The sequence below is a fragment of the Rhinichthys klamathensis genome, unplaced genomic scaffold (genome assembly GCF_029890125.1).
Source record: "Rhinichthys klamathensis goyatoka isolate OS25496 unplaced genomic scaffold, OSU_Roscu_1.1 h1tg000303l_1, whole genome shotgun sequence".
Classification (NCBI taxonomy): Eukaryota; Metazoa; Chordata; class Actinopteri; order Cypriniformes; family Leuciscidae; genus Rhinichthys; species Rhinichthys klamathensis.
The window spans coordinates 4,473,173-4,492,900 of record NW_026606822.1 but is presented as its reverse complement, the minus strand read 5'-3'; the positions used below and the strand labels follow the sequence as shown (position 1 = coordinate 4,492,900).

Below are 19,728 nucleotides of genomic sequence, written 5' to 3'. Positions count from 1 at the left end.
AGTACAACGCACAGAAGCAGACAAATATTCCTAAGTAGCAGTTAGACAGTCCAAGGCTGTTCAACCAAACAGAGAGGCATATAAAAAAAAATGCAATTATTACACACAACAGACCGAACATTCAATGAAGGAACTGAAGGAGAATACCAAAAATATGAGAACAAAAACTATTTATGACACATTTGAACAGAATGGCCATTAAAAGACTATCTTTGATGATTAATTATCCATCTTGGCTTCTATATGTACTTTGATATAGACAAACAATCAGCTGCGCCTATCTAAAATATGGAAATAAAATCGTAATAATTCTGAATCCTAAACGATGTTAGGAAAACCAAGGATCAAAAGTGTAGTTATTCAGAAAATCATATGCAAACTCTCGTCTCAAAAACACCCAAAATTAAATGTACAAAAAACATTTGAGCTGGTTGTTAACTGTACACACACACATTGCATAATAAAGTCATGCCATTGTACATGTGGATCACCGTAATACGTTTTTGCAAGCAGTTGTGAGAATATATGTTATTGAGAAAACATGAGGGCATCACCTGCCAATATCCCTTGCTTATATTGTGAAGAATTACAAAACAAAAACCCGTCTTTGAACAGACAGTTGCACTTCTTTGCTCTCTCACATCATTTTGGCTCAAATGCGTGAAGGTTATTATTATTGATTTCTGTTGAGGTGTTTGTTTTCATCCAGAAACGATGAGCTCTTGCGAGGGCCCATGCATATGGCTTCTAGTTTCAGAAAGCGGTTTTACACACTGTACATTATCAGATGAACCTCTGGAAACAACGTTCAGGTCACGTTTCACACCAAAATCAAAAGAAAGAAATATTTCACGGGGAGAAAATGCAACCTATTTTTTTTTTTTTTGCATTGGTATTTCCCCATCAAATTATCATTATTTTAATGCAAAAAATGTCACATTTTACGCAAAATACACTATTTGTTTCTTCTGATTGTGTGGTGAAATGTGACCTTGACATGTTTTTGAGAGATTCACCCTAACAAGACATTCCTGTAAATTCACAAACTGAGTATTTTTATTTCTTATTTTCACATCAACAGGACAGAATAAACACAGTGACAAATACATGTTGACTGGACAATAAAAAGGAAATAAATGCAAATCAAGTCAAACTGACATCACAAGCATGAGTCTAACACTCACGTTACACACAGCTCTTAATTCAAAAGTTGTTTTTTATTTTTAAAAACTCTATATTAATATATTCTTAAATGTCTTACACCCTTTCAGGGCGATTTCATAAAATGTGCATTCAGTGCATTATATCTTTCCTCTACATTTTATTATCAAAATGACAAATGCCACACATACACAATATAATTATGCTCTATCTTTAAAACATGCTTCTATGTACATCAATTTATAGGGACATGCTGTAGAAACCGATTTGATCAATGCATATATACACAAGCATCGCTGGGGATGGAGCTGGAGTCGAGTGGATCTGAACGCTTCGGATTGCTTTATTTTATTTTATGTGGGTGAAGTTTACCACACGCCACTTACCATTCCTTTCCACTAAACACTTTGGCATCTCAGAGATAGGAGTTCACTGAATGAACTCGGTGAGTTTGAGCTCAAGGCAGTGACGTCAACCAGGTATTCAAATGTATGTGAAATACACAGAGATCATGAAAATCCCTCGAACGAGTGCAAATTTCATTTGTCTGATCCCAGGAAACATTCACAGCCAGCTTTAGTGAACACGAAGCCTGCCAGATTTATATATGAGAGATATGAACATCTGGATTTGGCACTGTAATCGCAGCGATACAGTAAAGGAGTGTGTCTATATCTTTACACTGACTATGTGTAAACATGCTTGACTAGTGTGGAATTTAACATTAATGTACAGTATATTGCAACATCTCATGAATTATTAGCCCATGTATTCCCATTTATTAATACAGTCCTATCTGACTGCACTATTACAAAACCATAGACCTGAATCTGCTTTCTTTTGGGCACATAAATGCCAACGTGTCTGATGATTCAACTCCGACCCAAAGGCCTGCTTTACCCGCTGACAATGTAAACAACTCTGTCTTACACTAGTTACTTCTCCTGGGATGCTTAACTGAACGTGATCATTGCTTTGTTAAATGTGCAAATGTGTAGATATTTGTAACATAAACAGCATTATTTGCACTTTTGATTAGGCACAAATTCCTTCCTGTTCATGAGATGAAATAAAAACCTCTTGTAACATAAAATCCAGTTAACTAGCTGAAAATGTAGAATAATGTGACATGTTGTAGGGAAATTGCAGCAAAAATGTTTTTTTTTTTTTTTACGTTTACTGATTAAAAGTCGTTTACTGATCTTTTGTGCACTTTTGAATTTGGACACAATCAGTGTATTTGTCTGGGAAATTTAGGCTGCAAGGTAAAAAAACGGTGGGCAAAATTTTCCTTCTTGCTGGCTACTTGCTGCTTCCACAATTTAGGTGCACATTTACATTGGCAAACGTTCTTTCTGAGCAAATGTGTCACATTTTTTCCATTTCTCCTGCCTCGGTTTTCGCTATGTGGCGAACATGTGATGTTGTTCATCTTTTCACGTATTTTCTTTAGAGTATTCAGTGTTTTTGGTGGTCATTATGTGAAACAAACTGGCAGCGCGCGTACGGATGAGTGTGGGTGTCATGCAGTGGTGGGTTGGTTAGTTAGTGGGTTAGTCAGGCTGAGATGTGAGAAGTTACTTCTTGGCATTCAGGGCAGCCAGAGCACCGTCGATATCTTCCTCTGGTTGGAGTGGATGCCACTGGGCGATCGGGCGGCGCGGGTTGGCCAACATGTCGGACCAGTGTTTCAGCGCTGTGCTTTGGGCTTTGCTGCCAATGAAGATCTTCCCGATGGCATCGTTCTTGCCGATCTTGTCGTAGTCGAAGACCGTCACCACCACAATGATTTTCTAAAGTACAAAAACAAAGCAAAAATTGTATTACATCTAAAATCTACAGTCACAGGTTCGCGTTTGAAGTCTGTTTAGAGAGAACGGTGTCGTCTTAGTGGCCCCTAATTTGATAACAAATGATAATTTTGCTGGAAGAGAATCAATCAAAACTAACTTTAGCTGGAAATAACATTATCGGTATTCAAAAATTGCTATCAAGCCAAAACAATCTCTGCTACCATAAATTGTTTGTTTATCTCTGTAAAGCTGCTTTGAAACAATCTCCATTGTTAAAAGCGCTATATAAATGAAGATGACTTGACTAAAATTATAATGTATAATTAAACAGTATTATATTTTAAAATATATTAAAAGTTCATGACTGTAATTAAAGCCTACATTTTTCATATTTCAAATATTAAAATCTGATATTTTATCCTAAAGTATATTAAAAATATGTGAACCCAAACCCAATACAAAATTTTTTTTTATTTAATTTTAGCAGAAAAATGTAAACTTCAATTTGGGTATATGCTAAATAACATACTTGCCCATTCAGGAATATAACACACACAAAAAAAAAACATTTAAACAATAAACAACTGAGAATCCCTGGAAAAAAGTAAATAAAGTCATTTTTTTTGTTACTATTTTTATTTTTTCAAATATTAAAATATAAGTTATAATATATAATGACATACTATAATATTTTAATATATCAAACCTTTGTGACTATTCAAATCAAATTACATATAAACATTCTTTTAAATGTTAAATTATTAAATTACAATATATAATAAAATTGAATATATTAAATGTCTGTGACTATGTGAATCGTCATATATCTTTTTTATTTTTTACGTATTATAATATAATAGTTTAATATATAAAAAATATAGTTTATTCTGGTAGAAACTCAGGTCTAACTGCATAATCTACCTGCATTTGCTCCAGAGGGATCTCAAAGCTGAAGGATTCATTGTAGTACGGGTTCAGTGTGTTCTTCTTCACCGTAGTCTTCTTCTTCTTTAGACGCTTTCCATTCTGCAATAGCTGGATCTTCACATACGGGTCTGCCAACGGTCAAATGTCGAGTTAAGTGCATCAAATATATGAATCATTTCTTGCTGGAGACTCAGGATCTCATATATCTCAGTTCTCACCAGACAAGCCGCCCACGTCCATCTTCTTCAGGTTCTTGGCCTCGAGGATACAAACGGTCAGCTTGCCCGCAGTAGGAACGTAACGCAGGGAGATGCAGATGTCACCAAGCTTCTCAGGCTGTGTGGAAAAGATATCAATATGTGAGATCATCTACAAATGCATTTGAGGAGACAGATTTAATGCATCTGCTTCCTTTTCAAATCCGGCTTGGACCAGTTAAAAATCGATGATCATAATATCAGATCATTAATACTCACTTCCTCTTTCTCAGCGTTTTCCAGGTCTCTCCACTCTTCAATCGGCTGACCCAGATCCAGAGTGTTCATGGGTAGTTTTACCTCACCGATGATGTCGTGTTTGGAGAAGCGGTCATAGTCGTACACACACATGACCAGTGTCTTCCCACCCAGCTCCTCGTACGGCATCTAACATGGAAACCATTGAGAAGAATTGACATACACAGATTTCAAACGCGACGCGAGTGATAAATCTGAGCGGAGAACATACTGTCCTTTGAGTATTGTTATATAAAGGAGATGTAAACGGTTTGCCACGGGTAGACAGACAGATAGAAAGGTATAGAGAGAGATAATCAAATAGTACATCTTAAAATATACTGTAGAATCTTTTGAGAAAATTAAATATATTCTTATAAAATATATTAAAATCTAAGCCTATAAACATTTTTAAAATATTAAAATATAAAAGTATAATGTATGATTAAATTGTATAATATATTAAAATATATTATGACTTTGTGACTGCATTAAAGCCTGCTTTTTCATTTTTAAACTATTAAAATAAATCATCTATTATTATTAAAAACAGGCGACTTTGTGAATCCAAACCCATATACATATATATAATATACATATATATATATATACATATATATAATAATATCTTAAAATATATTAAAACTTTGTGACTATGCCAATTAAACCTGTAAACATTTTTTTAATATTAAAATATACATTTATAATATATAATCAAATAGTAGAATATATTAAAAATATATTAAAATTTAAACAAAGCCTAATACCGTTTTTAAAGCATATAGTTATTTATATATTTGCATTTACAGTTCATTTTTCTAATCATCTGTGAAAAATAATTAGATGAAAAAACCTCCTCCTCACATTGATTGATTTTATTTGACCACTTAAATATAAAAAAAATGAAACAGTACTCTGTGTCATACGTTAAAAACACATAAATAGTCAGGAATGACACAATTAAGCCCAAAGACTTAAGACACATGGCTTTGTTTTCTCACCCGATCCATTTTTAGAAACACAGCCAGCCGTTCTCACTGTAAGGCCGGGGCTTTAAAGATGGCCAATTGTTCCTGTCCTAGATCAGTTTTCTCAGCGTGAAACTGTTAGACTGTGAGACTCTAGCGGTGACCACCAGAGGATCCGCGGCCCCTCCGGAGCTCATTACTGAAACTAAAGCTCATTCGGGAACGGCTAGAAGCATTACGACCAAAACGCTGGAGTTGCAGAAAACTGCCAATGAACACTAATGACAGACCAGCAGCCCTGCAGGCAAATCACTACTTTTACCATATATGTTAGGCCAGTTAGTTTTACTATATTATAGGGGTGTAACGGTACACAAACATCACGGTTCGGTATGTACCTCGGTTTTAAAGTCACGGTTCGGTACGTTTTCGATACAGCAAAAAGAAAGAAATGCCAGAGGAATTTCCTATTTGTTAAAAGAAAAAATATTTGTAAATAACTGAGTTTTCCTACATCTTGAAACTCTCAGGTTTATAAATGGGGGTCATCTTTGAAGGATGAACAAATCATGTTTTGGTCATCATATTAAAAATAACATTTAAATATATATTTATGTATGTATTATTTGAGTTTTGAAGTGCTGGAAAAAGATGTGTGAAGTACTTGAAAGCATTTCACTATTCCAGCTAAACTGGTTACAGTTAGTGTTACTATATTAAATCCATGGTGAATGTTACTGATCGGTGGACGTAAAGTATTACTAGTTCATTCACGGCACAATGTTTCTCCTGGTTTCCATGTCAGCGCTGTTTGATCTAATAGAGATCTACGGTTAATAACGGAGAAATTTTAATGCTTCTCACTAGATCTCGCAGCGATGTTATTACTTCAGTGGCAACTCAAATGTTTTCTTCACTGGATCTCTTAGCGCTGTGTAGTAACAGTGTCGCTTGATCAAGATCGGCTCGCGCTGCACAGATGTTGCTGGTCCGAACTGATAAACGGCCCGTTAAGCACAATATAATAAGTAGCGCAGTTTCGTTCCGCTTTCATTACGTTTGCCATTTGATGTTGCGCAACGTTGTGCTGGTCGCGCCAGCGCGAATTTTGTCGGCAGGAAAAACGGTCCAAGGAATCGTTCGGTTTGTATGCGTACCGAACCGGAAGCCTCGAACCGAAACGGTTCAATACAAATACATGTACCGTTACACCCCTACTATATTATATATAGTTTTATTATATATTACTTGATTAATTAGAACATATGCTGTCTTTTAGGATGATATTACACATCAATGGTTGACCAAGACATTACAACGAGTCGTGTAAAAATGGTAAAGCTTACCTTGAAGACAAAGGTTTCATTGAACACTGGGTTGAGGGTCTTTTTGTGGACCTTGGTGTCAAACTTTTTCTTCTTATCTGGTAGGATGAACACTTTAACGTAAGGATCGGATGTTCCGCCGGAGTCCATGGAAATCAGGTCGGCACATTGCAAGATTCCCACTGTCAGCTGTGGATAAAAGCGTAGTGGAAAAATAGAAGCACGGGATTTAATACATGAAAGGAATTTCTTGCTAAATAATATAGAATCCCAAATGCGATCTCGTTAATATATCAATGAGATTAAATGAAGAGAAAATAGAAACAGATTTTTCTTAAGGAATTTATAACACAATTTTCCTTTGGGATGTGCTCTGAAAGGGCTGTGAAATGGCTGTCAGGCTTTATGCATACATTTAAATTGAATTATACACTGATTATTCATAAATACACTACTGTTCAAAAGAAATCAATACTTCTATTCAGCAAGGATGCGTTAAATCGATCAAAATTTACATTAAATAGATTTATAATGTTACAAATACTCTATTCTATTTAAAACAAATAAAACTTTCTATTCATCTGAAAAATAAAATGTATCACGGTTTCCACTAAAATATGAAGCAGCACAACTGTTTTCAACATTGATAATAATCCGAAATGTTATCAAATCAGCATATTAGAGTGATTTCTGAAGGATCATGTGACACTGAAGACTGGAGTAATGATGCTGAAAATTCAGCTTTGATCACAGGAATAAATTACACTTTACTATATATTCACATAGAAAACAGTTATTTTAAATTACAATTGTTTTTACTGTATTTTTGATCAAACTTTTGTACAATAGTGTACAGTACAAGTAATTTTCATGAACTCCACTCTGCTGTTCCAGTGTAATGATACTCTAGCAATATCCAGGGACTTCATGCACATTCAAATTGAATCTGACTGCATTAAGAAACATAATAAGAATAACAGTCCCAGTCATTAATGTTTGTTTAAACTCATTTAGGAACTCCAGCTACAGCTGTGACTCAGCAGACACTGATCAACACTGTCATTAGGAAAAGACATGAGCGCAAACTTTCTCCATGATCATCCCACAGGGAACTTTTAAAAGATGTTTTAGTTAGAGGAATAGTCTCATGTCGCTGCAAACACAAGCACGCTGTTATTTTTTTCGGAGCCACACAAAACGAGAAATCTTCACATAAGCTCTTTTCTGAATTTAAATTTTAGGGTGAACTTTCTTTAATTGTTTTTAATTACTTTCTCACTTCATCATAAAATTGTATCCAAATGCATCATAATATAGTTTAATATGAGACCAGATGGCGATATGCTTCATTAACAAAGAGGATAATATAAGAAACGCTTTAGTTTAATCATATTCCAGCATATAATAACCATTAACGCGACATCCTAACCTTGTTATCCTGGAAGTCATAATCCAAAGAGTACTGAAGCTTTCCAAGTTTCTCCACTTCTTTTTCCTCTTCCTCTTTCTCCTCCTCTGTCAAGCCAGTTTCTCCTTCTTCATCATCATCATCCTGGTTTTTCTGTGGGGCAAATGGTAAATTGTTTTAGTAAGTTGTTATGTGGGTTGACAGTAAGGCTGGTTCCTGTTTATAAGCATGCCACAAGCTCAGGGCCCGGTCAGTTGCAGTAAAGGTTGGAGAGATGCTCTATCTGGCCGGACCTACAGGAGTAATGCGGTCATTCAGGGCTGGATGCTGCAAATGACTTGAGTTCACAATTTTAATTGGTGACACTTTTCTGTTTGCTTATCTTGAGAAGCAATGCTATTTTCTAGAGCTTAACTTCTTCCATAATAAAATTACATTTTGACTATATTCAAATGAGGTGTTTGGCAGTACTAGAGAACAATGAGAGGAGCTTTTTATTGATATGCATAATTCAGTGTGCAAGCATTTTCTCATCATCAGCATGATAAATTGAACTGTTCATCAGTGATACTCCAGGGAATAAGAGATGAACAGCAAATGTTTAAAGAAGAACAGACTCCTTTGTGCTATTCTGGGCATATGAAATGCTGACATGTCATTCTTGTGTATTTTTGAACATCATCCAAACTGCAGGAAGAGAAAACAAATCTATAATGTGTGCAGAACTATTTTTTTTTGTTTGTTTCCACAAATAGGTCATAATTCCAGCATCATGCAGTGGCCCCAAAAATGTATTTGGACACTAAGCCACACTTCATTAGATCAGGGGTTACTACCGTCCTATATCAATCTATAACACATTTAAATGATATTTCAACATATCAAATAAAGTGCATCTCAAATGCCACTTGGGTTTGATATTTTGTAATCTAATGCAAAGACATTCCGACATTGTTGATTGTGGCTGAAGTGTTTAAATATTTTTTGGGGTCACTTTATGCGAATATGCATAATATGTTACGTGCATGACATTGTGAGAATTTGGGGCTCAAGAGTTTAACTTAATTTAAAAGATTTTTTTTTTTCCATAAGGACTGTAAACTGATTAAAGCGTAAAGTTTTAATGTGCCACCAAACAAAAATTGTCATTTTCAAGTCAGTTCCTAACCATATCCATATAGCAACAAATTAAAGGGCACAGCAGAATATGTGCTAATTGATCATATGTTTTGAAAAAACTGATTATATGATCATATGAACAAGAGCTTATATGACAAGCAAAAAAAACGATATTTTATAGCTGTAGATATTTGAAGGTTTACTGCTAGTGAGACATCAGGACTTTCAGTGCAGTTAAAACAGCCATGCCCTTTAAACACATGCATTCATAGTGAGTTTTGTGGGTCGTCTCTTGCCAACTCAAAACATCTTGCCAGTATTAGTGGGTTAATAATCAGTTATTCCATTCACACCTCCTACACATTTATGTCTCTTTGTTATTGTAGTATCATTCTTTTTTGCTCTACTTAAGTGGGGTTTTCATTCGCATTGTAACTTTCCTTAGTTTTTAATTGTATTCTTTTCAAACAGCAGGTACAAAAGGCTTAAAACAAGGAAGTTACAACAACAGCCATTCCATCCAATCCCACCCAGGCGGTGCTAGCACTCAGCGAAACAGCTGTGCCGTTCATCCGTACACCTACCGTAGCGCCGACGCCATGAGCGTCAAGAAACGCGGCGCATTAGACACATAGCGGGAGGAAGGAGAGCAGAGAGAGAGGGAGAGGTTGAACTCACAACACACCAAAAAACACAACGAAAGACAGTCAAGACAGTAAAAAACACCAAGAGAACCATTTTGAGAAATGACACTGTGATGTTTAAGACATCTGTATGAATAAAGGCTTGACATAGTTTGGCAATTGATTTAAGGATCATATCATGAAATGAGTGTCTTTTCCATATCAAATGATTTCTGTAAGGTTGTAGATGTATACTTTAGGCTATCAGACCAAAAATGTCTTATTAAATTGCACTATGCCATCTTATCATATTTTACATGCTGAGAAACATATGCAGAGATCATGTGAATATTAAAGGTGGGGAGTAGGTGGTAAAAAGTTGTGCCAGTAGGTGGTGAAAATTGATTTAGTTTTACAAATTAGTCATTGATTCGTTCATATTCACCGATTCGTTCAAAAGTACTGATTCATTCAGTGACAAATACTTGATACATTCAGCAACTGGCTGCATCCGAAATCGCATACTTCACTACATGTATGTGACAAAAGAAGTGTCCGAACTCATAAAAGAGGAGGCAAAACGTCCCTGGATGACCTACTACTTCCGGCGAGATTCTGAAAAGTGCATACGATGGACACTTTACTATCCCATGAGGCCACAGGAGAGGACTTGTGAATGAAAGTGACGCAACGCAACTGACCATGGTACGTCACATGTTAACATGGCGAATATGTAGCATGTCCAAGATCACATTTATACTACATAAAACATACTTTTTAGCAGTCGCAAAGTAATTACTCAACTGTTTTTATGACTGAGTCACTGAATCATTCGCTCAACTGATCCATTCAGCAACAATTTAAGTGACTGTCTTTAATTTAAGTGACTGTCTTTAATATAAGTGACTGTCTTTACGAATGACTTTGTTGAATCATTTGAAAGGCAACCCTGGAACTGGTTTAAATTACAAGTTGCAACCATTTTTGCTCAAAGTAACTGATAATATTGTATATAAAATGTAAGTTACTCAATATTAACATGCTGTACTATTAAATGAAGTTCAAAACTTAGGTTCGGGAGGAGCCTAAACATTCAGTCCTGTCAATCATCATTACGAGCGTACTATACAGCTGAAACTCGGAAAAATCTGAATATTTTGCTGATAGCATCCATGCCACGCCACATTGAGGCAGTAATTCATGCAAAAGTGGCCCAAACCAAGTACTGAGTACATATGCATGATTCTACTTTTCAGAGGGCCGACATTTCTGTATTTAAAATCCTTTTTTTTTTATCGATTTCATGTAAAATTCTAATTTTGAATATGGGGTTTTCATAAGGTGTAAGCCATAATATTCAAAATCATAACAAATAAAGGCTTGGAATATCTCACTTCGCAATGAGTCTATATAATACAGGTGAAACTCGAAAAATTAGAATATGGTGCAAAGTTCATTTATTTCAGTAATTCAACTTAAAAGGTGAAACTAATATATTATATAGACTCATTACATGCAAAGTGAGATATTTCAAGCTTTTATTTGTTATAATTTTGGATGATTATGGCTTACAGCTTATGAAAACCCCAAATTCAAAATTATAATATTGTGAAAAGGTTTTCATAAGCTGTAAGCCATAATCATCAAAATTATAACAAATAAAGGCTTGAGATATCTCACTTTGCATGTAATGAGTCTATATAATATATTAGTTTCACCTTTTAAGTTGAATTACTGAAATACATGAACTTTTGCACGATATTCAAATTTTTCGAGTTTCACCTGTATAAGCAGCAGACACCACGTCATCTCATTGACAAATTCTTCCGGCAGCCTCCTCCTCCTCCTCCAGTAAATTATCTCTATCCTCTTATGCGCAATCCCATCATAGGGGGGTTTTAACTCGGAGCTCAAGCCGAGCCTCGGGTTCGAGCCTCCTCCAAGGACAGCAAGCCAAGTTAGTTTATTATTAACCTTAAGACTGAATGGGCAGGCGAACTAGTGAATGTAATATTAACATATTCTGTAATGTTATTTCATTACATAATTAAAGGCACTCATTTTGTAGAATGACCCTTAAAGCTCCTAACTTTTTATGATCAAAATCACAAGAGAAACATGTTTGGGAACATCCAGTGTACCATTTCTCTTTAAAGAAAACAAAACACTCGCATTACTCACAAACACAATAAAGCAAACCATGAAGCTAATCACATAACAGACTCCCTCATAATCAGTGTAACCCGTACTAAAGCGGTCTGAGGCTTGTTTTCATTTCTTAATGATGCAATACTAATTTCTGTTGATATGCCCAGTTAATACAGACTTTAATATAATCTAGTTGTAATTCTCAAACCAAACTGATTGAAGTGTGCATCAGGGGTTTTAACTACATTATTTAATGGCGTCATGGTGGGTGCTATTGAACACCGTTACATACATCGCCACCCTGCATGTTCTTCATGTTGAAGCCGTCCTTTCCCTTTTTGCCTTTCTTGTTCTTCTTCTTCTTACAGCAGCATTTCTTAATGATACAGAAGCAGCAGGTGAGGACGAGGAGCGCGGCCACTACAGCAATGGCGATGAGCGCCCATGGAGGCACTGCAGAGCATCATGGGAAAAAAAACAAAGAGTCATTCAGACGTCAGGTGACGTGTTATTCCTTGAAGGTGATATTTGACATCAACCAAAAAAAGACAGAGCAAGTTATGACATGAAATGCTACAAATACAAACATGTTTTTAATGAACGTTTTACGAACTGAATTGGGATTGCATGTTGATTGTACTTTCTGAGGAGACTCAGACTGTATGGTGTCAACAAAAAAATCATGACTGTGTTTTATCAGGCTGTTCTGGAAAGTCTAATCAGGTATGGGATCCAAGCCTGGTATGGGAATCTCTCTGTAAAATTAAAAAACAGACTTTACAACATTATCAAGACTGCAATGAAAATTGTGGGATGGAAAGACTATCCATCGCTCCAAACATTATATGAGCAGTCTGTGTACAGAGGTGCACAAAGGATACTAGCTGACCCTTTTCACATCCTTTATCCTGAATATGTGCTTCTGCCTTCAGGAAGAAGGTATAGAGCGCCCAAATGTCGATTGAACCCCTTTAAAGGAGTAGGCCTAGTTCACTTTTAAAAAAACTTTTGCTGATAATTTACTCACCCCCATGTCATCCAAGATGTCCATGTCTTTCTTTCTTCAGTCGAAAAGAAATTAAGGTTTTTGATGAAAACATTCCAGGATTTTTCTCCATATAATGGACTTCCATGGGAACCAGACGGTTCAAGGTCCAAAAGACAGTTTCAGTGCAGCTTCAAAGGGCTTTAAAAGATACCAGACGATGAATAAGGGTCTTATCTAGCGAAACGATCGGCCATTTCAAAAATAAATAGAAAAGTTGAAGTTTAAAAAGCACAATTGATACACGTTCGTGACTCTCCTGCTCGAACTCGTTCATCAAAATGAACGAATCTTTTTTCGAGTCATTTCGTTCATTCAACTAACGAAATGAACGAAATGACTCGAAAAAAGATTCGTTCATTTTGATGAACGAGTTCGAGCAGGAGAGTCACGAACGTGTATCATTTGTGCTTTTTAAACTTCAACTTTTCTATTTATTTTTGAAATGGCCGATCGTTTCGCTAGATAAGACCCTTATTCATCGTCTGGTGTAGTTTAAAGCCCTTTGAAGCTGCACTGAAACTGTCCTTTGGACCTTGAACCGTCTGGTTCCCATGGAAGTCCATTATATGGAGAAAAATCCTCGAATGTTTTCATCAAAAACCTTAATTTCTTTTCGACTGAAGAAAGAAAGACATGGACATCTTGGATGACATGGGGGTGAGTAAATTATCAGCAAAAGTTTAAAAAAAACTAATCCTTTAAAAACTCTTTTGTTCCCGTTTCTATTGGACTTTTGAATGACAAGGACAAAGGCCTATGATTGTCTCTGGTTTGGACTGATTACTTAACATTATCTATTGCTCTATATTATAATTTTTATTTAGATTGATCTATTCTGTGATTGATTTAGAATTTATTTTAATTGTATTTTTTCTTTTTTTTAATGTCTTATTTTTATTCTGGAAATGCAGCATACACTGTGCCCAAGACAAATTTCCCTAAGGGGACAATAAAAGTATACAAAAGATTTGAAGGGTTACAAGACGAAAGCAGATCATGTTAAGTTGCTCTTTATTGCATTGCACTTCTAGTTTAGAAAAAAATCTCGGTTTGCTCAACACTTTGAGGGTCGAACAATTTGGCTAGAATTTAAATCCATAAAACATCTTCAGCATAATGATGCACTACTGTATTGATTTTCTTGATCTAGCCAGACTGTAAAACATCTCTGCAGGACTTACATGGGATTTTATCGATCTCATTGAGGAACTTGCTTTTGATTTCCTCAAAGACATCATTCTTGTTGACGGGCGCCTCAGATTCGGTGGAGTTGTCCGCGGGTGTGGAGACAGCGGGGGCCATCGTCATGGTGTGTGACGGGTGTGTGACGCCGAGTCCCGTGGGCTCTGGGCCCACCATGGCTTCTGGTTTCTTTTTAAAGAGGTTCCACTTCATAATCTCTGGCTTGACCACTCAGGAACCCTGGAGGAGTTAAAGAACACAAAAATACACTGAAGTCTGGCATGCGTTTTGATCTTACGGACATTTGTGGCTTTCAAAAACATCAGCGCCTACCGTCTGTCATATTGAATGCAGGAAGGGTGCAGTTTTCAAATGCAATTTTCACAGCTTATTTATTTTCATGAGAAATTTCAAACCAGAAGCTTTTTCTTGAATAAATGACAAGGAAGCTCAAGTAAAAAGAAAACAAGGATAAGACCTCTCAGAACCGACAGTGGACGGCTCTTTTTGATAATGAAATGGATGGCCTTGCATTTCAATAATGAAATAAAGCGTCAGAGCTTCAGGCCGTTAAAGGGTGAAGTGCAAGATAAACGACAGGACAAAACACAAGACATTCTGTCCTGGGATGCTTTTAGCACCAGTTTTCTTTAGGTTATAAACCGCATCAAATCCAGCATTATTACTCGCATATGCTTGTATGCAACAGAAATAAGAGAAAATTCTGCCTCTGATTTGACTTTCCCTGCAGCATCCACCTTTAAAATGTCAGATAATATCTGCTGTCACTGCTGATAGCTTCTCACCGCTGTGTGAATGAAAACCTGTAAAAAGCGATGACTATAATGAGGGCGGCTCTGTTGGCAGGTTGTACATTTTGCTAGATAATATTTGAAATGAAATGAAACAACAAGAGGATGCTGTCCTAACAAGGAGATATAATATCTATGGAGATAAATATGTGGATGAAATGATAAATAAAGGTTTGAGAGTCGATGACAACCAGCAAAAACCCACAGCATGTCTAAATAACATGACTGAAAAAATAATTAAAGACATAGATTCTGATGAGTTTTACAAACTGGAAAACAAATTATTAACTTTATCATTCAATCGTTTTCCATTCTCTTCCATTTTTTAATAAAATAAAAAATAAGAAAATACAGACAAATATTTATAACAATTATTTAATTTAATCTAATAATTATTACTCAAATCATAAATAACTAATTAATACAATTTTAAATAAAAAATATTTATAAAATAATTCATTTAAAATAAAATATTATTATTATTATTATTATAACAAAATAAAAAAAATAAAAATTAAATGATTTTTTTTTTTTAATGCAAAGGATAAAAGACCTTTTGCTTTTAGTCCTGCTGAAAAATCTTCACCTAAGCAAATGGGAATTTTACAGCCCTCACTGTCAAAGAGATAAACATGGGAAAGAGAATAATAAGACCTAATAAAAATGAGACTGCTTTTGATCAAGCAAGAGTTTGTGCACAACTGAGTCGATTTAGATGATAAAAGTGCTAATACAAAGATTTGAATGCACTTCATGGACACTTATGTATTCTGTAAGTTTTGAATGAGAAAAATGCATACTTATTATTAGTAGTAGTTGACCATTAAGAGTTTGTCTATGATCGTTGGTAAGCGATATCTAGAGATTTAGTTCGTATTAGCAACGTCAACAAATTGCCCAAATTAATCGGTAATGCACAAAAGAAGCAAAGTGATTATATCGATTATGTTATGTATTATATATGGTCATTGTCTTCTGCTTTCCGGGGTTTTCAGTGTTCTGCTCTTGTATCTGAGCTATGAACTCCTTCACCGTCACCCACCAAAAAACAACCATGAATACCTATCAATACTAATCCAAACAAAGCCAGCTATTGACTATCATTTGTACTCCGTTCTTCTCTGAAAGAACCAAATGGGTTTGATTCACCAAATGTACATCTCCTTCCAATCCATGCTGGATAAATCTTCAAAATGACAGCATCCAGAGCCTCTACCCCTCAATTCATGCAAAACCAATCTGCACTATTTAGGTGGCAATCACTGCTGATACAGGGTTTGAGGAGCGGCATTGATTCCCTGGAGTAGCTGGACATCTGTCCTCGGCTGAACATGTGCTCGGCCTGCTTTATTGACTGACAACACCGTCCGTGTCTCCATCTCTGTTCCCCGATGTGATGAAAGCACCCTTTACACGCTCACACACTGATCGTCACGAGGACGCTCTGCCATGGATGGATCATGGGAGCTGGTGTGTATGAGGGGCTTTTGATCAGTCAGGCTGGAAGGCATGGTCATTTTCCCAATAGGAATTTAAAAAAAAAACTCTTCAGTAAAGTTTTGTCTTGAAATGAAACAGACAGGGGTGTGTTTCCCAAAAGCATCGGTAGCCAATTATGGTCGCAAGTTCCGTCGTTATCAGCAGTTCATCGAGTCGGTGTTTCTCGAAACCATCGTTCCAACGAACATTCGCAAACAGCATCGCAGAGTTGTGTGTGTGAGCGACAGATCTCGAGCTGTGGTTAGAAGAAGAGTTTCTAGATTGCATGACATGTGGACTTAATAAATCTTTATCTTGAGCAATAAGCAAGCTGACATTCAGTGCAACCTGTGTCTTTTCTTTAGAATACATAACAATGTAATTTACGTCTTTAAGTTTGTCAAGAGATTTAAAGCCCCGTTTTGAAGAGTGCGCATGTGCGTTCGTGCTCTAGTGTGTAAGAACGAGTCTATGATTGAATCTGGAAATAAAGCAAAATAACTGAGAAAAATTTGAAATATTCCTCAGGTGCCATGTCTAATTTATATCGAAAAATCTAGCATTAATTCAATCTCAAACAGTTTAATTAAAATAAGTGATTACTCCACCACGTGTGTGACGTCATAAACCAACCTGGTTGAACGACCAATTTGCGACAATATGGTTTCTGGAAACAAACAGTCGTGACTGGCTAGTTGATTTCTTCAACGATGTATCGTACTGTGGTAGTGAAGCATCGAGTTACGGCGCTGTACGGGAAACGCACCGCTGCTCTATTATGATATGAATCACAACATATCAATTCTATTACACATCAGTCAGTTTTTTTGTGTGTCTTTTTAATGTAAGTGTTTTTATGTCCATGGGAAAAGCTAATTCCCAGCAAACTTGGTGGATGTCACTTCAGGATTTTGGGTTCTTCAATAGTTTGTCAAAAGAAAAAATAAATTGTACATTTTCTATCTATCTATCTATCTATCTATCTATCTATCTATCTATCTATCTATCTATCTATCTATCTATCTATCTATCTATCTATCTATCTCTCTGTTTGTCTATCTATCTATCTATCTATCTATCTATCTATCTTTCTTTCTATCTCTGTCTATCTATCTATCTATCTATCTATCTATCTATCTATCTATCTATCTATCTATCTATCTATCTATCTATCTATCTATCTATCTATCTATCTTTCTGTCTATCTATCTATCTATCTCTCTGTTTGTCTATCTATCTATCTATCTATCTATCTATCTATCTATCTATCTATCTATCTATCTATCTATCTATCTATCTATCTATCTATCTATCTATCTATCTATCTTTCTGTCTATCTATCTATCTATCTCTCTGTTTGTCTATCTATCTATCTATCTATCTATCTATCTATCTATCTATCTATCTATCTATCTATCTATCTTTCTTTCTATCTCTCTGTCTATCTCTCTGTCTATCTATCTATCTATCTATCTATCTATCTTTCTGTCTATCTATCTATCTATCTATCTATCTATCTATCTATCTATCTATCTATCTATCTATCTATCTATCTATCTATCTCTGTCTGTCTATCTCTCTCTCTATCTATCTATCTATCTATCTATCTATCTATCTATCTATCTATCTATCTCTCTGTTTGTCTATCTATCTATCTATCTATCTATCTATCTATCTATCTATCTATCTATCTATCTATCTATCTATCTATCTCTTCCTATCTCTCTATCTGTCTATCTATCTATTCCTATTTCTCTATCTATCTATCTATCTATCTATCTATCTATCTATCTATCTATCTATCTATCTATCTCTATCTCTCTATCTGTCTATCTATCTATTCCTATCTCTCTATCTATCTATCTCTCTGTCTGTCTATCTATCTATCTATCTTTATATCTATCTGTCTATCTATCTATCTTTCTATCTCTCTGTCTGTCTGTCTATCTATCTATCTATCTATCTATCTATCTATCTATCTATCTATCTGTCTGTCTGTCTGTCTGTCTGTCTGTCTGTCTGTCTATCTCTCTGTCTGTCTATCTATCTCTCTGTCTGTCTGTCTGTCTATCTCTCTGTCTGTCTATCTATCTCTCTATCTATCTGTCTGTCTGTCTGTCTGTCTGTCTGTCTGTCTGTCTGTCTGTCTATCTCTCTGTCTGTCTATCTATCTCTCTGTCTGTCTGTCTATCTATCTCTCTGTCTGTCTGTCTGTCTGTCTGTCTATCTATCTATCTATCTATCTATCTATCTATCTATCTATCTATCTATCTATCTATCTATCTATCTATCTATCTATCTATCTATCTATCTCTCTGTTTGTCTATCTATCTATCTATCTATCTATCTATCTATCTATCTATCTATCTTTCTTTCTATCTCTCTGTCTGTCTATCTATCTATCTATCTATCTATCTATCTATCTCTGTCTGTCTATCTCTCTATCTCTCTATCTATCTATCTATCTATCTATCTATCTATCTATCTATCTATCTATCTATCTCTCTATCTCTCTGTTTGTCTATCTATCTATCTATCTATCTATCTATCTATCTATCTATCTATCTATCTATCTATCTATCTCTTCCTATCTCTCTATCTGTCTATCTATCTATTCCTATCTCTCTATCTCTCTATCTATCTATCTATCTATCTATCTCTCTCTCTCTCTCTCTCTCTCTCTCTCTCTCTCTCTCTCTCTCTCTCTCTCTCTCTCTCTCTCTCTCTCTCTATCTGTCAATATCTGTCTGTCTATCTATCGATACATACATACATAAATACATACCCAGGAAAAATATATACTGATAAAATATAACAGTATGAATGCACTGTAAGACACACTGCCAAATGCATGAAATGTAGAAGTGAATCTATCCTGATATGTTGGGTCTCGTTCTCATTTTGAGCTGCACATGTGAGATGTGATCTGCCTGAACTGCAGACACTAATCATTTTACAGCTCGATCTAACAGAGCAACCAAGACAACCGGACAGAACTGGGATATGCGGTCAGACGGCGCATGGGGTTTCACCCTGATTATGTGTGTCTGTGGCCGGGACACAAGCTGGATTTGGACATACATTCCTAGATCACATCCGACCTGGAAACAGAAGAAATTAGAGACTGCAGGGTGAGAGTTTGCTTCTGTTTGTGTGAAAAAACCAGAGTAACAAATCCCTGAGGAAATCAATAACCGCATCTACCATAAGGCAAATCAAATTATAGGTAAAGCTTAAACTA

General features: G+C 35.7%; 1 protein-coding gene across 5 annotated transcripts in view; it reads right to left on the bottom strand.

Moving 5' to 3' along the window:
* Positions 1–2,639: 2,639 nt before the first annotated feature.
* Positions 2,640–19,728, bottom strand: part of LOC130104149 (synaptotagmin-2) — a 46,923-nt gene continuing 29,834 nt past the window's right edge. For 4 of the 5 annotated variants that reach the window (XM_056270592.1, XM_056270593.1, XM_056270594.1 and 1 more), the window contains 8 exons: positions 14,196–14,436; positions 12,259–12,419; positions 8,098–8,229; positions 6,690–6,857; positions 4,358–4,525; positions 4,100–4,217; positions 3,876–4,009; positions 2,640–2,954 (listed from right to left, as the gene is read on the bottom strand). In XM_056270592.1, the coding sequence (XP_056126567.1) occupies positions 2,739–2,954; positions 3,876–4,009; positions 4,100–4,217; positions 4,358–4,525; positions 6,690–6,857; positions 8,098–8,229; positions 12,259–12,419; positions 14,196–14,409 (1,311 nt within the window). In that variant the 5' untranslated portion in view covers positions 14,410–14,436 and the 3' untranslated portion in view covers positions 2,640–2,738. The remainder of the gene's footprint in view (positions 2,955–3,875; positions 4,010–4,099; positions 4,218–4,357; positions 4,526–6,689; positions 6,858–8,097; positions 8,230–12,258; positions 12,420–14,195; positions 14,437–19,728) is intronic. The other variant, XM_056270596.1, reaches the window with a different exon arrangement.